The following is a 22,719-nucleotide window of genomic DNA, read 5'->3' as shown; positions in this document are numbered from 1 at the left end:
CCATAAATACCTTCATGTAGTTCTTCAGAACCTTAACGTCCGGCTGCTGAAGCACTTGACACAGTTCCTAAGAAGAAAAGGAAGTATAAATGAATCTGATATTTGACCAAAATAAAAGTGCCATCATAATACTGCACTTCCACAGCTTTCTTTTAGAAGGCGTGATATTTAGGACTAATACCATCAAATACATCTTGTTGCCATAACCAAATGTAGATGGTCCCCCTGTGGTTGAAATCAAGCTTTTAAATCTGAAATCTATGTGGTGTTTTTAATATATGCTTTAAGACACACCATGTGTAAGTTCATAAGTCGACAGCATTGTATTTTCTGCAAAAACACGGTTTGAAATCGCTGGTGTTTCTGACGTCACACACTACCTTGTAACCAATCAGATCAACGTGTAATCGTCAACCAGTGGATCTCTGAGTGAGTGAGTGGAGGCGGGGCTCATAGAACCACACATACTAAATGAGGAAAGGGTGTCGAGTTACATTCAAGATATTTTAAGGCATGACAGGATTTTTTTTTAATTTGATCAAAGATGAATTTTAAGGGATAAAATGATTGACTACAGGGGGACTTTAACGTTTAAATAATTTTTAGAGCTCTTGATTTTACCCAAATCCCATGTTTCCCGTTTTATTTCTGGATTCCATTTTACAGGTTTATTTAAATTAATATTTAAAAAGCATGTCTAATCAATTAAATTAATAAAACTTCGAATAATTAAAAAAAATTTTTTTTTTAAACTATATCATTAATAGGGCCATATGAAGTGGTGTCTAATTAAATTTTTCTGGATTCATGATTTATTACACATTTATAATCAAAAACAATGGTTATTAATGATAACCAATTATGCTGGTTAAAAGGCATAAAGCTATATAAATCAATCTTTTAAAATGTAAATCAAATTACAATTTTAAAAGCAAACCTCTTGTGCAGCACTTTAACAAAAAATTTGATATTAAATAATTATATTATTACTTTGAGGTAAATTCTGTATTTTTTTATAACAATTTCTTAAAGTAAAGCTGAACTTTTTTTTGCGGGTTGTCGAAGACCTTTGAGTGTGTGTGTGTGAATAGTTCTCAAATGAAATGGGGGGGGGGGGAGAGAGAGAGACATTTTTATTTCTAAAAATAGAAATAATTTCTATTTTTAAGACTGGATTCCACGATTTTTCCATGTTGCAAAAATCACAGGGCCCTACCCTTCCTAACGCCTTGTGTTGTCATCAAAAAAAGCATAAAGAGACGCTTGAAGCGTGTCATTTGATCACCTGTGTGATTTCAGGCGAGACCTGCAGCGACGGCAGATACTCCTGGAGAAACTGAATACACTCCGGCCCCTGTGCAAACACCACACATCAAGCATTAAATACTGCAGTAGTGACTATAGTTATTACTCGGCGTTGTGTTTTCCTAAAGAAGACTCACTCTTTTGAGATGAATCATCTGCAGAGTCAGTGTGCACTCCGACAGCGTCTGTGACAAGAGCAAATCATTACAAATCACCATTTGCGTTTAATACAGGCGGTGTATAAAAGCCTCGTTGCTTACCAGAACCGTCTGGGCATCTGAAAGGTCAAAGGTCGGTTTAAGAGGGGCCATGAAGCATGCTGGGACGATATGCTTGTAAATGAAATCGGGAAATCCCACCAAACCGTCTTTTCCACCTGAGAAAGAGAACATGTTAAAAGCATTATTTATATATACTTGTAAAGTTATGATATTTATAATTTTGCTTTTATTTTTATATTTCGTTTATTTTTTTATAATTTTGTCAGTTTTTTATTATTATTTAAGTCTCATTTATTATAATTAGTTTTCCATTTATTTTTAGATGAATAAACGCTAATATAAAACTTAAAATAAACAACATAAATAATCATTTTAAAAACTTAATTTTTTTCAGTTAGTTTCAAATTTGTTCGTTTATCCATTTAATATTTATATTTTATTTCAGCTCCATATCAATCAACAAAAATATTTGTAATAGTTTTAGTTAATAAACCTGGTTAAAAGTCAAGATGCAGCCTGAACCCAATTATTTTATTTTTAATAATATTTCAAATCATCTTTAATTAATATATTTTTTAGTTTTCATGGTAATTTATATTTCTATAATTTATTTTACATTTTTATTTATTTAAAATTATATTGCTTTAACAAACTTATTTCAGTTTATTGCCAAGGCAACATTTTAAATTTGTTTAGTTGAAATTATATTATATTTAATTTCAGCTTTATTTCAGTTAACAAAAGTTGTTCACAGTTTTAGTTAGCGCTAATAACCCTGGGCTAGCGTGGCGGTTCTGAAAGCCTGTGTCCCGTACCCCAGAGCTCCACCAGTCTGGACAGAATGATGAAGCATGTCTTCTGGGCGACGGGGTCGGGGAAGTCCACGGCTCCCTGGATGATGGTGAACAGCACGCGCTCGATGTTCTCCGCTCCTGCCGGACACAAAGCGTGTGATAGTCAGTTCATGTGTTCGTTTGGTGTGTTTCTGAGCAGAGCAGCAGTGGCGTCTCACCCTGACTGGCCATGACCTCGTTCATGCCACTGCTAGCGATGGTCTGAATGAAACTGAAGTAGCTTCTTCTCAACATCTGCTTCTCCAGCGCAGCCGTCTGATCGTTCTCCTCCGCTGGACGAGACAACACCTCGAATATGGCCATCACCAGCGGCATGAAGATCTCCTGGAGGAAAGGGGACACCTGGTTCTGGAGAAAGAGAGTCCATTACAGTTGTGTTATATATATATACACTTTTTAAAGTACTGTATTGTTCCTAAATTAAGACGAATCCCCTTTTTTCAAAACGTAGCTTATTTTATTTTTCCAAAAAGTGCTTTTATTTGAAAATAATTCTCATACTGCTTATTTTTCCTTTTTTATTTTATATTGAACTTGATATAAAAAAAGTTCTATATATAGAACTTTATATACCATATAATAATATGGTAAATATTGGTCAAATGTACCAACGATCGCCATAAAAATTACCGATGCTCAAGAAACATTTCTCATTATTATCAATTTTGAAAACGGTTATTTACATTTTATTTCAGGATTCTAGAAATTCTTACTATTTTTTAGAAAGTAAAAAACTAAAAAACAGCATCTAATTAGAAAGCTTTTGTAACAAACACTACCGTTCAAAAATTTGTGGTCAGTAAGAATCTATATTTTATTTTTTGGTGGAAATAAATAAAATAAAACCAATACTTTTATTCATCAACGATGAATTAAAATGATCAAAAGTGACAGTAAAGACATTTATAATGTTACTAAAGATTCTATTTAAAATAAATACTGTTTTTTTTTTTTTAACTTTCTATTCATCAAAAAATCCTGATTTTTGTGTGTGTGTCTTCTTTTAAAACATAAAAAAATCCAAAACTTTTGGATCCAGAACAATATGGTAATCAATAATTAATAAATAAATTTGCTTCAATCAACGATGCAAACTAGAGCTGGACGATTAATGGTAAAAAGTGTGATCTCGATTCAAAGACCCACATGATCATAATCCATATTACTGTTTATTTGGATTATTCGTTATTACATTGGATGTCTTTGCCGACCTCTTGGGGAAAAAAATGTATATAACATGATATTTCATGGCTCACGATGGCCTTATGGAGTAAATGAGCTGTTCCCCTGGGTCCTAAAGTCATTTCTCTTCAGTATGCATTCAGATAATTTTCAGATATTTTGTAATTTTACATTACAAAATAATTTTTTAGTAAAGTTTTAGAATTTTTAGGTTTTTCTATGTGTACTCCATTCATTCCTATGGGGGTCAAATATTTTTTCAAAGGATTTGTTACTTTTTTAAATTGCACCTACAAAACTCTTCGAACCCATTCAATTATGTATTGTGTGTGTATTCGTGGTTCAAGTGCACAAAAGTCCTAGTGTCTTGGACCCCTCTGATGATTATTTTATTTAATTTTTAATTTTTAATAGTTTCGGGTCAAAATGATTTGTGTATTATTCGTGCAGTCGTAGTCAAGTCCATTTATATAGCGCTTTTAACAATGTAGATTGTTTCAAAGCTGCTTTACAGAGACAAACGTATAATTTAAGGAGACAGATTGTTTTGGCTTTATAGCGGTTCTTGAATAAAGATATTTTCCAGCTAAAGTTAGTTTTGATTGATTCACTTCCGTCGCAACGATCATTAGTTATTAAATTAGAGACGGCTAAGACGACAGCGTTCTCTCTACACAGACTTTAAACGTGAACCTGTGAGAAACGCTGATGGCGCTCACGTGCGCATCAATTCTATAGTTATGTGCGTTTGAATATGTGTGCGCAGGTTTGTACTTCTCTACAAACCAAGCCTTAAACTACTTAGACAGTCGTACCTTAAACTTGGCAGTGATCTGACTGACGAGAGGAATGAACTCCTGCAGGTCCCGAGGCTCGCAGTCCTTCAGCATGTGCTGCGACGCCGCAGGGATGAAGGGCAGCACCTCTTCCTCCAGGCAGATGATCATGCGGTGGATGAAGGAGCGAACGGCGCTGCGCAGCGGGCCTCGCTGGACGGGACAGCTCAGCGCCGGCAGCACCGTCTGCAGGCAGTCCAGATACACCTCCGAGCAGCCGCACTGCTTCACCGTCTGCTTGTTACTGAACGCCTTACTGGTGCGACTGAGGAAGACCAGCACATTACTGGGAATTAGTGATCGGTCTTTCTGTCGTCACGTGACCAATGAACGAAAGACACGTGTAAAGTAATTATGTTCCCTGTAAATAATTTTTGACTGCTCGCGCAGCACTAGTATTCAGAGATGCGCGGATATAAAAAATTTGGCCGAATTCGATAGTTCTTTATATTTGAAGGCCGATAACCGATATATTTGCCGATAAATCTAAATACAAATTTTTATATAATATTTGAGAGCCTGACTACAAAAAAACCCCAAAGTCATGTCCTAAGCACACAATTATAATGTTCTCATGATAATTTTATGTAGCCGACATCTCTTAATTTCTAGATCAACTGCATTTTCCTTTTGGATTCCAATCATATTTCAAGCAAAAAATTGTCCCAATTCAAGGAAAAACATTTAAATGTGTTTAAGGCGAGACACGGCAGGCAAAAACATCGGGTTTATTTTGGGATAATTGTCTTCAATATCATGTCTTCTTTCAGACTTGTGGTGAATAAAAGTCTGAAATACACATTTATGTCTTTATTTTACTAACTGTGTCTGTTTGCGTCTGTAGATTCCTCATAAATTCAACAAAAGTTGTCGTTCTGAATCATCATGATCCGCGATCTCCGTCTGCACCGTCATCACACACACCGTTAGAAAGCTCTCTCTCTCCTGTACAATGCTGTCCGATCTAAATATGGTAATTTCCTTTTTATCAGCAGCCAATCGTGAGAGTAAAAGGACTGAATGTGCAATCTCATTGGCTGATGATAAATCTTTAAAGCCCATTTTCTCAAAATTACTTTTCTCTCATTCTCCAAGTCAGAAATCTCCACTTCAGTCGCACCGATACACACCAAACCCTCCAGTCTTGTGCCTAGTTATATTCTGAAGACATTTACTGAGGGATTTGTAAATATATTATTCCTAGCCTGATTTATATAACATTTTATTCCAAAAAACATGGCGAAAATCAATTTTAAGGCTATTGACAGTATATTCTGATTTACAGGATAACAAAAGTAGATATCCATAAATAATTTTTTTCCCATCCAATATGTGAACACAATGAAAAAATAATTTTGAACCTGGCTTTATCCAATACTCAGATTTTGTTTTTTTTCAATATATGCAAATTAGTGAATATTTAATTAGATATTGCCTAATTTGCATATTTAAACATTAAATTACAGAAAACTTGTAATACATTTTTTTCTCATCTTAATGTAGGGAATCAACTGGGAAAGTTTCATGGTGATATCTGCTAGTTAAAAATTTTACCCTATTCACCTGTAGTGTCTCGCTTCAAAGTTGAGTTTTAAAGAATACAATGATAGACTACAGGCAGACTTTAAAACGCTGTGATTAATAAACAGGGGAATTATGGTGATACCTATTAGTTATAGTTTACCTTATTCATCTGTGGTGTCTTGCCGTAAACCACTTTAAAAGTTTGACTCATTTTTGCAAATCAGTTCAGCTGTGTGTGTGTGTGTACCTGGCAAACCCCACAGCGTGACTCAGACAGTCGGCCAGCGCCACCTGTCTCTCTTCATCGCCCTCCTGTGGCAGTTTGGCGAGTAGCATCCGGAACGCCTCCATCAGCGGCGTGAGAAGGCTTCGCATCAGAGCCTGCTTGCGTTCGGCCGGACTCTCTCCGTGCACGATCAGCACGCCGGCCGTCTCGAACATGAACAGCTGGTCATCGTTGCTGAGCAGCGCTGGAAACCCGTTCTCCTGGAGAGACAGAGACACGGCCCATAAAGTAGACGTTTACAGCATGCTTAAATGCAGATGAATGGTTTGTACAAGTGTTTTACCGGGGGGGCGAGCTCTAACAGGTCCTGTATTCTGCTGAGAATGTCCTCGATGAACGCGTTCATGTGTTTACTGCACAAAAAAACAAGAGAGAGCATTATTAGTTGATGCAAACTCTGAATCAACATGCACCAATGCTACAATTTTCTAGATGTCAATCATTTGTTAAACAGGTATTCATGATTTGCATATGTATATTTCTGAAATGCATAACTTAGTTTCCTCTGATTGTAACTCTACATTGTAATGAAGGACATTTTCTGTAAAGCTGCTTTGAAATTATGTGTATTGTGAAAAGCGCTATACAAATAAATGTGAATTGAATATTAACATAAAAAATACTGTCAAAAGTAACATTTACTAGTAATCAGTGTTGGGAAAGTTCACTTTCTACATGAACTAGTTCAAAGTTCATTTCACAAATTTTAAAATGAACTAGTTCAGTTCATAGTTCAGTTTCAAAAATGAACTAGTTTCATTAATTATTCTTCAAAATGATTGCCACAGCCCATATAGAACCAGAGCAATTATGTTATCAGTTTTAACACTGAAGCTGTGCGTCAGATGTTCCCCATCCTCACCGACCTCGTCATAAAACACGTTTAAATGATCATGTGACGCCTACATGCTGCTTTATGTTTGATTTTAGTGATGAGTCGTTCCTGAATCCATTCATTGTGTCGGTCATGTGACAAATGAACGAAAGACTCGGAAGGTAAAGTAATTATTTATGTTCCCTGTAAACGATTTTTGACTGCATTATAATGATTTAATAATTCAGAATATGATCAAGATTGCGTGAGTGTTCGGGGGATTTGCCAGTTAATAGTATAACATGTAAAGCCCCTTAAATGAACAAAATGACTCGGAAAAAAGATTTGTTCATTTTGATGAACGAGATCGAACAGGAGAGTCGGTGGACACTGGCGGCGGGTGTTGCCAGATTGGGTGTTTTTCTGCTACATATTAAGGCCGTTTACGGCGTGTTTTAGCCGGTTTACTCTATAGAAATCTGGCACCCTATTGAACGAAGTTAAACAGAGAGCGTGCCGTTCACCGACACCAGAATGAACGAGTTCACAGTAACGTTCATCAGGCAGTAATACTGTAAACGTTCAGTTCACGTTCGCCCCCAAAATATGAACGAGTTCATGAACTATCGTTCAATGAACGCGTTCAACACTGCTAGTGATGCACCTACATGGACATTTGATTAATTATTTCCATTTGTCTGCTAAAATTGCGCCAGTATATATATATTTGAGCTTCCTTTCACTTCTTATCGTGCTTGTATGGTTTAAAGATGCTGTGTTTGTGTGTGTTTAGTTGCAGAATGACTCACTGCAGGGTTTTGATGAACCGTGAGAACAGGTAAGCCACTCGACTGCGCACCTTCGGACTGCTGTGCCTCAGACCACGCTGGTCTAAAAACGCCATCTGAACAACAACAAAACACAAATCTCTCAAACCTCAGGTCGAACTAAATCTGCACCACTCTCACATCTCTAAATGTGTTTAAACATAAAATCAACCTTGTGGAAAGGAGTGTAATTGAACAACGGGCTTGAAACACTCACCAGGACACTGGGAATGTGCTGCGGCTCAACCAGGAAGAACTTATCATAGCGAACGACGGTCTCGAAGAACTCCAGAGTAACAGAGGAATGCTGATACCCGCTCACGCCACAGGAGATGAGCTACACACACCATCAGAGAGCTGTTATCATGATGTAGACCTTACGTTGTGCCCGATTTATTCACTCGTTCTTTCATTGAGAATGTTTACATGCACATCAATGTTGTAAAATTATTATTACTATAATTATCTTTTCTTATATACTTTATTTCACTGTGACATATTACAGTAGTAATATTTCTCATTTAGTAGCATATATATATGAGAGAGAGAGAGCGAGAGAGCGAGAGAGCGAGAGAGCGAGAGAGAGAGAGAGAGAGAGAGAGAGAGAGAGAGAGAGAGAGAGAGAGAGAGAGAGATGAAAAAAATATTAATTGTAGTTGAAAAACTAAATTAAAAATAGAAATTACAAAGTTTAAGGACTAAACCTATTACCTGGAAATAAAAACTTAAATGAAAATAAATTAGCAATATTTAAAAAACCTATTAAAATTATAAAAGCACATAACGAAATAATTTAAAGGTGCAGTGTGTAATTTTTAGCACCATCTAGTGGTGAGGTTTTGAATTGCACAGAACAGAAGTTATGGTGGCCGACAGGAAGTGATGTCGTCGTCTGAGACAGCAGAGAGTAGCCAGTTCAACAATGAGTTTTCTTTACAAAGATAAATTAAGAAAATATGTTTACTTAATTATTCAGTAAAACGATGTTATTGTGAATATTATTGTTGCTTGTTCATCATTGTGTCAGTGTTTTATTCTTTACACGAAGAACAACAGTGACGAAACGCGTTTGTCCGCTCAGGCCCACCGTAGAAACATGTCGGTGTAAGCGGACCCGCGGTGTGTGTAGAGAGAAATGCTCATTCTAAGCTAATAAAAACATAACGTTCATTATGTAAGATCTTTATTCACCACTGACAACATAGTTATGTTTATGATTTTGCATTTCTGTCAACATATCCTCCTAAATATTACACACTGCAGACTGCACCTTTAAAATTAAACAAATTAACATGATTAAAACTAAAATTATAAAAGTAAAAGCCAATTCAAAATATTAATACAACTTATTAAACTAAAATAAAACTGCTACAAGTAAGCACAGCAAACCTGGAGCATCAAAATATATATATATTAAATAGAACAGTAAAGAACTTTTTCCTGTCAGATAACCAGACATCCACATTCTGTCGGCTACGGTGTGTGCATGTAAACGTGCTAATTTTCTATTCACCCCGAACACTCCAATGCTAGTGCTAGGAAAGCTAGTCTCACCGTCCTCATCATGGCCTGCAGCGTGCTGGTTTTAGCAGTGTCTCCGGAGAAATGCGCTCCGTGAGACGCGGGAAGAGCTTCACCCAGCATATACAGCAGCCTGATGGCCACCTCCACCTCCATGAACTGCACCGTCTGCCAGTTCCTACACACACACACACACACACACACAAGTCAGGTGATGTCTTCTATTCTGCTTTTTTCTATCTTTCTATAGTGTGTAATGTTGTGTTTGAGCATGAAAAATGTTTCAAAGTTATTCTCTATATGAGTGTCAGTGTTTCTGAACTCCTGAAATGTCTCCATTGTAGTCTCGAGTTTCTTCCGGGAACGAACACGTCACAATATTCCTCATTATAATAATTAATATGCAGAATAAAGGGGCGGGGCCTGGTTGAGTTAGTTAGTAGTGTGTTAAACTGGCGGTTATGTAAGGGGCGGGACATTCCCCAAACACACTCGAAGCGCTCGACCAATCACAACACACGGATCCAGCCGACCAATCAGAGCACAGTGTGCTTTTCAGAAGGAGGGGCTTCATAGAGACAGGAAGTAAACAGAGCGTTACTGACAGACTGGGAAGAGAGGAGCCGCAACAATGGAGAATATGAGGAGAATAATCAACATTCCAGCAGGAAAACCTGTTCTAGTCGAGCCTGAGAACTACAGCAAGACTTTGAAAAAGGACATAATAGATCCTCTTTAAATTTAGGATTTATTGAAGGTCATATGAGTGCAAGGCTGTGATGTCATAACAATGAAGACTTCAGAACAACCCGTTTTGCAGGTTCTTCGAGTCAAGAGGAAGCTTGAAAATGTTCCCACATCAGTGTGTTGTGCAGGTTCATGTCTTACTGCATGGTGGCGTTGAAGACTCTGTGCACCGACTCCAGCAGAAGCTCCGGGGAGACCTGAGCCAGTCGATCCAGCAACATCTTCAACTGTTTCCTGTATTCGACAAACATGGCCTCATCCTCGCCCTGAGAGAAGCAAACCTAGATTTATATATACAGACAACAGTTTATATAATTGGGCTGCAAGATGTTTCTAAATAAACCCGAAATCGCAGCATGGCTCAGTAGGGCTGTCAAAATGGCTGAAAAGCCCAATTCTAATTTCTTAAATATTGGCAAAATTTTAATTATATACAAATTCTAAGGGCAATACTTGATGTTACAGGGGAAACCGTACTGTATTGCCTCCTATGCCCACAAATATAAACCATCACATCTTTTATTGAAATGACTTTTTAGAGTGCATTAACTTTTGAAACAATTGTTCTTAAATAAAATATAATTTCCTTAACCCTTAAAGACCTAGAACATTTTTTGGAGCACCACTCGCCTGTTCTTTTCTTAGTTTCTCTAACCCATTATAGCCGTCAGCATCAGTGCCATATATCACTTTAAACAGGAGAACCTGAAGTTTCCATCTAGCTCATTTACATTCCCAATTTTACATTCATTTTGTCTTAGAATGGATGAATTTACAAGATTTAAGAAAAACAGTTGCACATTTTTAGTGATTTTTTTTTTTACTCAACTCAAACAAATCCTCCTGAAGTTTGGATTTTTTCCTTTAGAAAGTTTTACTTGGATATTCTAGATATCCAGATTAAATTTTGACTACATGTGTAGATCCCCAAGCAAGTTATAGACATTTATTACAACATTATTATGGGCGATTTTCAGTGAAAAGCTGGTGTGTTTTTCAATTTACTGACAATGCAGATGTGTCCAAAAAAGGTCAGGAAGTAAAATAAATAGAAAACATTGTAATAGAACACAGAAGCAAAAGTGACGTGTGTGTATATATATATATAAACCAATCTGGGCATGAGGATGGGAGTAAGCATCAACAATCATTCCTGTTTGGCTCAGAGAAACAAACACATGGGTTTCTATGACGAATCAATGCTGATCAAAACCTGATGACGCAATCACATTCACTACGGAGCCTCTGAATGTCCAAACGCGATTAACCCGATACCATAAAAGCAGTGAATCTCCTCTTTACTGGAGTTTTTAAAGCATACAGACTGAATTAGCAGTTCAGAAGTTATTAAACATTTAAGAACAATAGTTATTTTTAGCCGGCGGCGGCTGTAGAGGTCTTTAAGGGTTAATGTGCATGCAAGGAAAATTAGGTTACAATAGTGCATAAAACTGTAAGTGCACCTGAGAAAAAGGGTATAAAATCTGATAAAAACATGGTTGTGCATTCAAATGTGCATGTATATTCAACGCATATTCAAAATTAGAATTTTTATTTGACAGCCCTATGGCTTAGTGTGATTATCAAATCGCAAAAAACATGAATCAAATACATAATTAGGGAACGCAACACTCACGTGTTGTCACGACAAACACTGTACATGTATATTGCCAAAGCAACTTTTCCACACTGACCTCATTCTCGAAGTTATACTCGTCATCGTACTTGAGTTTGTTCATCACAGCCAGCATGATCGCCTGTGAGCAAAACAACAACAATCATAAACGACAGCACTAATCAACACTAGTGCATATGAGCCTGTGGTGCTGCCGTACCTCCACGTTGCTCTTCTGCTGCTCATTGAGAGCTGGGAGCTGAAAAACACAAACACACACAGTTCAACATGAGGGTCATGTGTCATGGACAGATAGTGCTTGATTGTTCAATTCATCATTTTTCAAAATGTGGTCGATTCAAAATCGCTTCTTAAAGGCCACAAATTGATATTTTCCTATATTTATTTATTCATTACCCAGAAGCCAGTATTAATTTTCCTCCACTGTTCATAGGCTTGTATGTTACAGTGAATGCTGGGAGATTTTGTGTGCGTTTAATCATAAACATAACATATCTGACTTTTCAGCATACATTTTTCATCTTGCATCAAAACCCTGTCTATTCATTGTATGCATTTCAAATATAGAGTGCCCCTAAAATAAAAAGAGTTTAATATGGGTTTGTGGCTCTTAATTTCTTTTTATTAATAAACCATTTGTAAACTTATGTTCACTCTTCTTTTTTATAAATATAGGATTTGTATTAAATCTATATTCATTGAGTCGAATCGAGAATCGAAAGCTTGCAAATCGAAACATCTGAATGGATACCCAGCCCTAGTGTATATCATCTTATATTTTGTGGTCCAGGGTCAAAAAATAAATTTAAAAATAAATAATATTTCCATTGATGTGTGGATTGTTAGGATAGGACAATGTTTGGTCGAGACAACTATTGAAAATCTGGAATCTGAGGTACAAAAAAATTTAAACATTGAGAAAATCTCCTTTAAAGTTGTGCATTTATCTTCATGATTGTGCTGCATTCACTCACAAAAATACATGTTTTATATATTTACGGTAGGACATTTACTAAATATCTTCAAGGAACATGATCTTAATATCCTCATGATTTTTGGCATTAAAGAAAAATCTATAATTTTGACCCATACAATGTATAGTTGTCACAGTGCGGCTCCAGACTGGGTTTGTGTCACATATTGTCTTATAATCATGTCTGCGTACAGTACCTGTTTGAGCACATGCAGGTAGTCGTAACAGAAGCCCACGATGTTGGCTGAAATATCGTCGTCTTCATGAATTAGCAGCTGTAGCATCAGGGGAACCTTGGACTCCACGGCATGCAGCGTTTCCGCAGAAACCTTCAAATCCGTCTTGCTGAGTTTAGTCCAGCTCAGCACCAGAGACTGACCCATCCCGTTCACCAACCGGGAGAACTTGGCCAGAAAATCCACATCCTCCTCCTGATGGACACGACGTACACCAATGACAAAACAAAGATGATGAATTGGTTACAGCAATTCTTGAATCATATGCAACCTTATATATAACCACGATTAGTGAGATTGTCTAATCATGCATGTTGCAATTTATTTAAATATATATATATGCACGATTGGTTTCAGAGTGAAGCTTGTCACTAAATAAAATAAAAGCTTGATGGTTTAACATCTGAAAATGAAGAAATTAAGGTGTAGATTCATAGTCCTATAAAAAGTGCATTACAAATAAAATGTATTGTAATACTTTTGTATTGTAAAATAAAGTATTACAATACATTTTATTTGTAATGCACTTTTTTAAAAAGTTAAAGTAAAAAAAAAAACGTCCACAAATTCAGTATCAATATAAAATTATTTTAATGTAAACAAAATATGAAATATATCGTAATATTGGTAAAACTTTACATTAAGTTCACAGTTAATTAATGCATTAACTAGCAATAAGCAATACATTTGGTACAATATTTAATCATAATTATTCATGTAGGTTAATAAAAATACAGCCGTTCATAATTCAGATCCATTAAATATTAACAGTTGCAACTATAATATATTTCTATATTTAATAATATATTTGTACATGCTGAAATCAACATCAACTAAGATTAATAAATGCTTTAGAAGTATTTTTCATTGCTTATTGTAAATGGTTACCATAACAATATTATTGTAATGTAGAATAATAACAATTATTTAATAAAAAGAATTGTAAATGTTTTTGCCGAGAAACACCGTTTCCAGTTTACTCTCTGAAAGCAACATTACAACTGAAGATATGGAATGTTTTTGAGACTTAAATCAGTTGCTCATGACAACATGGTTGTATTGATGATGTTTTTGCACACCTGTTCGACGTTGAAGAACCCTGCGGACTGCAGCACCCGACACAGAGACTCCACCAGTTTGGTTTTGTCGACAGGATCCATGCCCTTATTGATGATCTCAAACAGACAATCGCACGCCTCCTCCCGCAGCTCCTCCATGGACATGTGGCTGAGCAACAGATTCACAAACCTACACACACACACACACACACCTCATATAAACAGACGATTTGAGCGAGATACACGTGTATTAGTGGTCAACGGACAGCTGATTGTTAGTTTTTAAAGTCGCCCTGTGGTAAAAATCCAGTTTTTAATGTTGTTTATGTGTCTATGTGGTGTTATTAATATATGCTTTAACACAAACCATGTGTAAGTTCATAAGTGGACAGCATTGCTGAGTATTTTCTGCTTAAAACTGCAGTGAACCAAAGACAGTCTCAAAAACACGGTGTAAAATCGCTGGTGTTTCTAACGTCACCATCGGCAGATAAGTTATTCTGTTTGGCCAATGTGTCTAAAGTGGGACTTTTATTTTGACAGCGTGGATGCCAGAATACCAATTGGTCAGTCACAACATAGCAACCCTCAATATAACATACCGCCCAGTCTGCACTTCTTTCACGTCTCACTTTATTTTAAATATCGGCCACCATACTATAAAACATCTGCCTTTTCATCAAAATATCATCAATATGTATGAGGCTCATCAGAGCTGCTGTGACCTGTCGTTGGCGATGAGGTTGAGGTCGATCCAGGAGACGTACGCGCCCACCACCTCCAGACACTGGCAGGTCAGCTCGCCGTGTGTGTGCTGGTACGTCTGAAGGATCTGGAACCAGGACTCCACCAGCGCCGGGATGCACTGCTCGCGCATGCCGTCTTTAATCAGAGTATTTCTGCGAGTCTCCTGGGAGAGAGGGAGGGGGAGAGAGAGAAATGTTTCAATGACAAGAATGAATGTGTGAATGAATTGTGCAGACGCATGGTTTCATTTACCACACACACACACACACTCGCTGTTTTTAGCCTCTTCCGCCTCACTATATGGACATGAATGCATGAACTTCATCTCCAGAGCCGCTCTGACAGTCACTTTATCAGCATTTTACAGTTTCAATTGAGAAAAACTATCGTTCGTCATAAAACACACAGAAACTCAAAGGTCTTTACAGCAACCCTTCAAAATAAAAGTCCGGTTTAACTTGACAGAAATATATTCTGTTGTACAGTAGACTTTAGATACATCTCAATGTGATAATTATACTAAACACTAATAATAATAATAAATTATCAAAACTTTATTTTTTAAGGTATAATCAATTTCTTTCATGTTTTAATTTTAACAGTAAAGCTCATTGTGCAGCATGTTTGACAAAAAAAGTTTTATTTTATGATTAAAAGATAATTCAATTCAATTAAAAATTTAAATGTAAAATTAAAATTTGTAAAAATGTAATTAATGTTTTATGTCTTAATTTTATTACCAAAAAAATACACAACATATGTGAAAAAAACATTTAATAAAAAATTAAAAACAAAACATTAAAATTGTTGTTTTTATGAATTTAACTAATTAGACATGCTTTTTGATTATTTAAATGCAATTAAACCATTAAAATGAAGTATGGGAAACTGAAAAAAAATAATAATAATTCTTAGGGCCCTAAACATGTCATTTTTGTTAAACTTTTAATAAATTTTTGTTAAATTGTTTCATGATTAAATTTTTTTTATTTAACCATTAAAATGGAGTCCCAAAAAAAAGAAAAAAGAACTGAATCCAGAAAAATCATGGAAAAAAATTTTATTTGGGAAAAAAATAAATAAAACTGATTTCATCAGGCCCTAAGAATTCCAAGATGTTTGGGCCTGTTTTACCTCCGGGCTGTGCAGGATGTCCCGATCGACCACCTCGGCATCGATGGCCATCAGCATCCGCAGGTAAATGTCCACGCCGTTCGGACTCAGTCCCACCAGAGCGAGGATGTCAAAGAAGAACTTGGGCCAGAAAGTCAGATACTCCATCACAAACGTCAGGGCCAAAACCTGCGCCGCCTTATTCCTGATGAAGGGCTTCTCTGGATGCAAGTTCATCAACTGGACGAAAGCACCAACACGCAGAGATGGATCAGATTTCACTAATGCCTGCTTCAGATTACACGATTTGTTTGTCTGTTACGATAGTCACGGAGTCAGATTACACCATTTTGACTCGCAAAATCTTGTCGTGGATAGAAACAGACTACACGTTGCTTTCCGCCCAGCCATTGCGTGCCGTCTCACACACACACACATTCTCACACACTCATTCTCACACACACACACACTCATTCTCACACACACACTCTCTCGTGCTCACTCACAAACGCGCACACACACACTCTCACTCACTCACTAGCGAACACACACTCTCGCGCTCACTCACTCACACACGCACACACACACACACACACACACACACACACGATTCCCTCACACACGCACTCTCTCAGGCTCACTCACTAGCGCACACACACTCTCGCTCACTCTCGTTGAGGAGGACCGGGGGGAAAAAATCAAACATGCTAGTCTTTGTCGTGAAGCATCGCAGACGCGGGTCGGTTGTCGCCCACTTTGACACACACACTATACGAGATGAAGCGATTGAATCTTGCGTCCCGACGCCCATTGCTGTTTACGAATCCCCACGACACCCTACGTCAAACGCATCTTGCCAAAATCGTGTAATCTGAACCAGGCATTACATTTACATTCATGCATTTGGCAAACGCTTTTATCCAGAGCGACTTGCACTGCATTTCAAGCTACACATTTACGTTCTTATCCGTTCTTACTTTCCCTGGGAATCGAACGCATGACCATGGCGTTGCAAGCGCTCTACAGGCATTTCAATGATTACACATTCACACACACATGAATATCAATCAACAGCACTAACCTGAGCCTGCAACCACTTCATCAGGGTCTCTCGGATCAGCTGCTGTTGAGCCGGGGAGAGCGACCCGTGTCTGCAAAACACACCGCGCTTAACTCCACACACTGATATTTCGTGCACTTTTTAATGATATGTGCAGGAGAATAGATCATAAGCTGAAGCAATAACATTATTACCTGGAAATAAATTCACACAAAAAATGTATATATATATATATAAAATAAAAATAAAAAAATAATTATATATTCATGGAATATATAATTCCATGTCTCAATAAAATGACAAATTAAAAATGAAATTACTAAAATATTAAACCATTAAAATTATCATGAAAACAAAAATATAAATAAGCTAATTCAAAATATTAATAAAAATAGCAGAATCAAAACTACCAGGTCTAATTGTTTGTTTGTTTAGTAAGTGAACGACACAATCTCCCCCCAAATATGCATAATTCTTCAACCAATATTTATGTGTAATGAGTCTAAAGTCGGCATAAATGATAATTCACCCAATATATTCTCTGAATGCATGTTATAATCAACATGAATCTTGATTTGTTGTATACTGTGCTGTTGATGACGTCAATTTTAGTTTTTATATTCTTTATATTTAATAAAGATCATCTAATCTGATGCAGATCTTATTGTTAAAACGATTTATCCATGTATTCATTTTTTAAATGTTTGAGCTGGGAATGTTTAATCAAAATGTCATTTTCTTCCAGTGAAAACCACAGACTGATGACGTATGCTGGATCCTCCAATCATTTAGTCCGCTTAAACTCCGCCTCTTCCAGCTCAAGCTCATCTGCATACACTCGAGTGCCACGCCCACATCTCAACATCCAATCAGGACATAGAAGCAAAACCCCACCCTATATTTTTTCTCAATAGAGAAGATCTGTCGCTACTTCTGTTTCAGTGCGACTTTAATGCAAATATTTCAAATATTAATGCAAATACATGCAAAAGATTGAGTGATACCTGAATTTGATCTGGTGCTCCAAGACTTGAAAGCAGAAGAACTTCACATGATCGTCACTGACAAAAGAACACACTCACATTAGATTATTCAATATTATTAAATGAAGAATATCAGTACGTTCCTCTACTACATTATACATGTGACCCTGGATCCCAAACCCAGTCTGGAGCCGCACGGGTATATCTGTGGCAATAGCCAATAATACACTGTATGGGTCAAAATTATAAATTCTTCTTTTATGCCAAAAATCATGAGGATATTAAGATCATGTTCCATGAAGATATTTAGTAAATGTCCTACCGTAAATATATAAAACATGTATTTCTGTGAGTGAATGCAGCACAATCGTGAACATAAATGCACAACTTTAAAGGAGATTTTCTCAATGTTTACATTTTTTTGCTCCCTCAGATTCCAGATTTTCAATAGTTGTGTCTCGACTAGGGGTGGGTATTGGCAAGGACTTCACGATACGATACGCATCACGATACATGGATCACGATACGATTTCATCACGATACATCACGATACGATAAATATTGCGATATTCCACACAGTTAACTAAAAATGTAAAACCAAAATAAAATACAAGTTACGGTGTGTGCCATCTGAGTAGTCTTACATCAGATCACATTGATAAATCAGCAGAAGAATTGAGTCAAAGCAATATATTACAAAATTTCCTTTCCAATTAATTTTTTAGCTGCCATAACAAAATAGACTTGAACTTTTAACAATGGACACATTAAAAACGTTAAAATAAAGTGCATTAGATATTTAAAACTAAATTAAAGTGTAGTGCACAGTTACGGTAAGTTAACTCACTGAGGTTATGTGGGGCTGAGCTTGAATTAAAAAAAAAACATGGAAATAAAGTGCAGATACTCAGGTACTGTCCATGTAAACAATGAAGTGAAATATGCAGCTTTCACTACCGAAATTGAGAGTGTGTGTGCGCTACTGAGTGAGCGTGCGTTTGTGTGTGTGAGTGAATGTGCGTTTGTGTGAGTGAGTGAGCGCGAGAGAGTGCGTGTGTGAGTGAATGTGCGTTTGTGTGAGTGAGTGAGCGCGAGAGAGTGCGTGTGTGAGTGAATGTGCGTTTGTGTGAGTGAGTGAGAGAGTGTGTGTGCGCTACTGAGTGAGCGTGCGCTACTGAGTGAGCGTGCGTTTGTGTGTGTGAGTGAGCGCGAGAGTGTGTGTGTGTGCGCGCGCGCTGTTTGTGTGAGTGAGTGAGCGTTAGAGAGTGCGTGTGTGTGAGAGTGTGTGAGCGCTGTTTGTGTGTGTGTGTGTGTGAGTGAGCGCGAGCGAGTGTGTGTATGTGTGCGAGTGAATGTGTGTGTGAGACGGCACGCGATGACTGGTCGGAAAGCAACGTGTGTAGTCTGATATGTTTCTTGTCCACGACAAGAACATAAAGGCGCCATACTGCGACATCTAACGTTGCAGGAACGGAGGTTGTAGTTCACCAGGTCACACCCCGTTAAAAACGTGATTTAATTTATTTTTTTTATTATTTTTTTTAACATCGATTTTTTGAGCTGGAAATCGATGTTGTGTATCATGAATTTAAAAATCGCGATGTATCGCTGTATCGATTTTTTAGCACACCCCTAGTCTCGACCAAATATTGTCCAATCCTAACAAACCACACATCAATGGAGAGATTATTTATTCAGCTTTCATGTGATGTATACATCTCAATTTAAAAAAATTGACCCATGTGACTGTTATTGTGGACCAGGGTCACGATACTACAGCAGACTTAGACTCATGCTCTGCTCACCTGTAAACCCCTTTAACCAGGGCTTCGGCACACACCTCCCATCCATCCCGAGACTCTTTCAACTGCTCAAAATATGCCAGCGCCTGAAAGCACAGAAAACAAGTCAAGTCATCTTCATTTATACAGCGCTTTCTAACAATGTAGATTGTTTCAAAGCAGCTTTACAGAGATAAACGTATAATTTAAGGAGACAGATTGTTTTGTCTTTATAGCGGTTCTTGAATAAAGATATTTTCCAGCTAAAGTTACTTTTGATTGATTCACTTCCGTCGAAATGATCATTAGTTATTAAATTAGAGACGACAGCGTTCTCTCTACACAGACTTTAAATGCAAACCTGTGAGAAACGCTGATGGCGCTCACGTGTGCATCAAGAATTAATTCTATAGTTATGCACGTTTGAATATATGTGCGCATGTTTGTAACTCCCTACAAACCAAGCCTTAAACTACTTGTCCTGCCTATAAATTTGATACAGAAAACATGAGTGTTTTTCTTACTCGATGCACTGCTCTCATTTGCAAATTCCAAAAGTTGGTTATGCACTACATGTAAACAGACACACACCAAATAGCCTGTGTGTAAATTATGCTTTTTCCTAATGTAATATTGCTGTTGATCATGCAAAGCTCCAGTTCTTCTCTATATGAGCGTCACTGTTTCTGAACTCCTGAAACGCCTCCATTGTAGTCTCGAGTTTTTCCCGGGAACGAACACGTCACAATATTCCTCATTATAATAATTAATGCGCAGAATAAAGGGGCGGGGCCTGGATGAGTTAGTTAGTAGTGTGTTAAACTGGCGGTTATGGTAAGGGGCGGGACATTTCCCAAACACACTCGACCAATCACAACACACTGCTGCAGCCGACCAATCAGAGCACAGTGTGCTTTTCAGAAGGAGGGGCTTCATAGAGACAGGAAGTAAACAGAGCGTTACTGACAGACTGGGAAGAGAGGAGCCGCAACAATGGAGAATATGAGGAGAATAATCAACATTCAAGCAGGAAAACCTGTTCTAGTCGAGCCTGAGAACACATCAAGGCATAATAGGTCCTCTTTAAGTGCGTTTGCTGTAGTGTTTTGTTCTCACCCTCTGCCTGTAACCGGCATCAGCGTTGGGGTTCAGTCCCATGAGGGCCTGCTCGTCCATGATGGCAGGTAACGCCGACTCGCAGGCCATATGTGGGTTAGCTGCTGTCCTTGATCAGTTTATTCCCAATCTCCGCACAGGACACACACATCTGAGTGAGAGACAAACACACAAACGTGAGTCAGACTGAAGTATCTAACAGGACACACAATACAAACAGATCGGTGGTTGATGATATAACCAGAGAGCAGGGTGACCAATGACTGGTACAATGCTGAAATATACAATACAACACTCTTTTTACTCAATCAATCAAAGAAAGAAAAAGAAAAAAAAGAAGAGAGAATTTGTACATTACACAGGGAGCAAGTTAACAATTCTGTTAATCAAGCAAGTGAATAGTTTGAGACCACAGAGAGACACTGATTTTGATCAAAAACAAACTGATTAGTCCACCAGTAAAAACTGGGGAAAAAAATAGTTTTGCAGCTTGTGTAGTTTACTTAATTAAAATGAGCTGAAGCAACACACAACTGCAGTACATTTTATCACAACTTAATTTCATTGTGTTTTGTCCACTTAAATATGTTGAACTGAAGTTCACTTCTCTTACTCATTTGAGCTGAGAATACATGAATCATTGCATTAACTGCATCGGTGGATTTTTGATGAAAAATTAATGATTAATCAAATGAACAAAGCGAATAAGCACATACTTCATTAATTTGATTAGTCAAGTGGATTTTGAACTAAATTCTATGCGTGAGGTTTACTAAATCAGAGTTTAAATCTGTATACATTTTAACGTGATCTTATACCATAGTAATTACATGGTACTTAAAAGAATAATAAAAGATGAACATGACAATTTCAGGTCACACATTCATAAGAATGTAAATTCGACAAAATTAGGTAACATTTAATGAACATATATGATCTTTAATAGAAAGCTAGGCTGATTATGCAATTCAACGTTAATATTTACTAAATAACTTTAAATGACATCACCAGAGCAATAACAACAGATAAATGACCAAAAACACACACACACACACTCGCTGAATCAGCACTTTCTCTTTCATTCTCTCTTTCAATGTGTGTATTTTAAGAAATCTAATTGTACAAGTGTGCGTTATGATTTTAGGACGTGGTACCAAGGTATTCCGACATATATATACCATGGTATTTCTAAGGTATTGTTAGAATATAACTTCTATTATCTGACAGCACCTCTGTAACTACTTTTTCTGATGCAACACGGGCCCAATAATGAGTTTAATCAAAGCCATATGATCCACTAACCCTAAGCACTATTCTATTTTCACCATACAATTAGAATTTACCTCAAATATTGATATTTGTTAATAGTATTATTCTTGTATCATCAAAACAACAGCCTAGTTTATGCGCGCTCGCGCTGCTAACCGACAATCGTGTCACGCGCGTGCCGAATCTCGGCGAACGTGGCGTGACAAGACTGAGAAAACACGTCGAAATAACGACAAATCTGCGTTGTACAACAAAACCGACTCACATGTGTGGTGTTAAATCACACGCGCGCGTAGTTTAATGAGTTATCGGCTTAATTGGTGGTGGATAAGAGTTGTTGTGAATGTGAAGATGACAGACGGCTCGCGCAGCAGCACCACCGTCCGCGCGCGCTGTCAGACAAAAGACTCGCGCGTAACTTTCATCCACATGAATAAAACATACCCGCGACCGTGTAAACGTACGGATATGGTTGAAGTTACTGCACCTTACCGTGAACTTTACCGCTCCATCATCATCCGCCCTGCTCAAGTGACTCAGTGCGCATGCTATTCAACAGCGGCGTGTCGGGCCAACCGGATGTGACGGGGGGGACAAGAACAGGAAGAACTTCACGACGTAGACGCGCGC

General features: G+C 37.4%; 1 protein-coding gene across 5 annotated transcripts in view; it reads right to left on the bottom strand.

Annotated features, from left to right (window-relative positions):
- The window catches only part of xpot (exportin, tRNA (nuclear export receptor for tRNAs)), a 24,990-nt gene extending 2,271 nt beyond the window's left edge, over positions 1-22,719 (bottom strand). For 4 of the 5 annotated variants that reach the window (XR_013799070.1, XR_013799071.1, XR_013799072.1 and 1 more), the window contains exons 1-24: positions 22,582-22,719; positions 20,821-20,971; positions 19,729-19,811; positions 17,945-18,001; positions 16,962-17,031; positions 15,902-16,120; positions 14,746-14,930; positions 14,042-14,210; positions 12,924-13,157; positions 11,953-11,991; positions 11,812-11,874; positions 10,259-10,383; positions 9,404-9,548; positions 8,067-8,186; positions 7,832-7,926; positions 6,492-6,561; positions 6,170-6,408; positions 4,378-4,663; positions 2,539-2,728; positions 2,342-2,458; positions 1,566-1,681; positions 1,443-1,490; positions 1,286-1,354; positions 11-67 (exon numbers count right to left, since the gene is read on the bottom strand). Coding sequence is in view for 2 of the 5 variants with exons in the window: in XM_079623941.1 (XP_079480067.1) it covers positions 11-67; positions 1,286-1,354; positions 1,443-1,490; positions 1,566-1,681; positions 2,342-2,458; positions 2,539-2,728; positions 4,378-4,663; positions 6,170-6,408; positions 6,492-6,561; positions 7,832-7,926; positions 8,067-8,186; positions 9,404-9,548; positions 10,259-10,383; positions 11,812-11,874; positions 11,953-11,991; positions 12,924-13,157; positions 14,042-14,210; positions 14,746-14,930; positions 15,902-16,120; positions 16,962-17,031; positions 17,945-18,001; positions 19,729-19,811; positions 20,821-20,910 (2,886 nt within the window). In the remaining 3 variants the exon portion in view is untranslated. Of the gene's footprint in view, positions 1-10; positions 68-1,285; positions 1,355-1,442; positions 1,491-1,565; positions 1,682-2,341; positions 2,459-2,538; positions 2,729-4,377; positions 4,664-6,169; positions 6,409-6,491; positions 6,562-7,831; positions 7,927-8,066; positions 8,187-9,403; positions 9,549-10,258; positions 10,399-11,811; positions 11,875-11,952; positions 11,992-12,923; positions 13,158-14,041; positions 14,211-14,745; positions 14,931-15,901; positions 16,121-16,961; positions 17,032-17,944; positions 18,002-19,728; positions 19,812-20,820; positions 20,972-22,581 lie in introns of all 5 variants that reach the window. The other variant, XM_079623940.1, reaches the window with a different exon arrangement.

The sequence above is a fragment of the Phoxinus phoxinus genome (genome assembly GCF_949152265.1).
Source record: "Phoxinus phoxinus genome assembly, chromosome: 9".
Classification (NCBI taxonomy): domain Eukaryota; kingdom Metazoa; phylum Chordata; class Actinopteri; order Cypriniformes; family Leuciscidae; genus Phoxinus; species Phoxinus phoxinus.
This window is presented reverse-complemented; position numbering and strand designations above follow the sequence as displayed.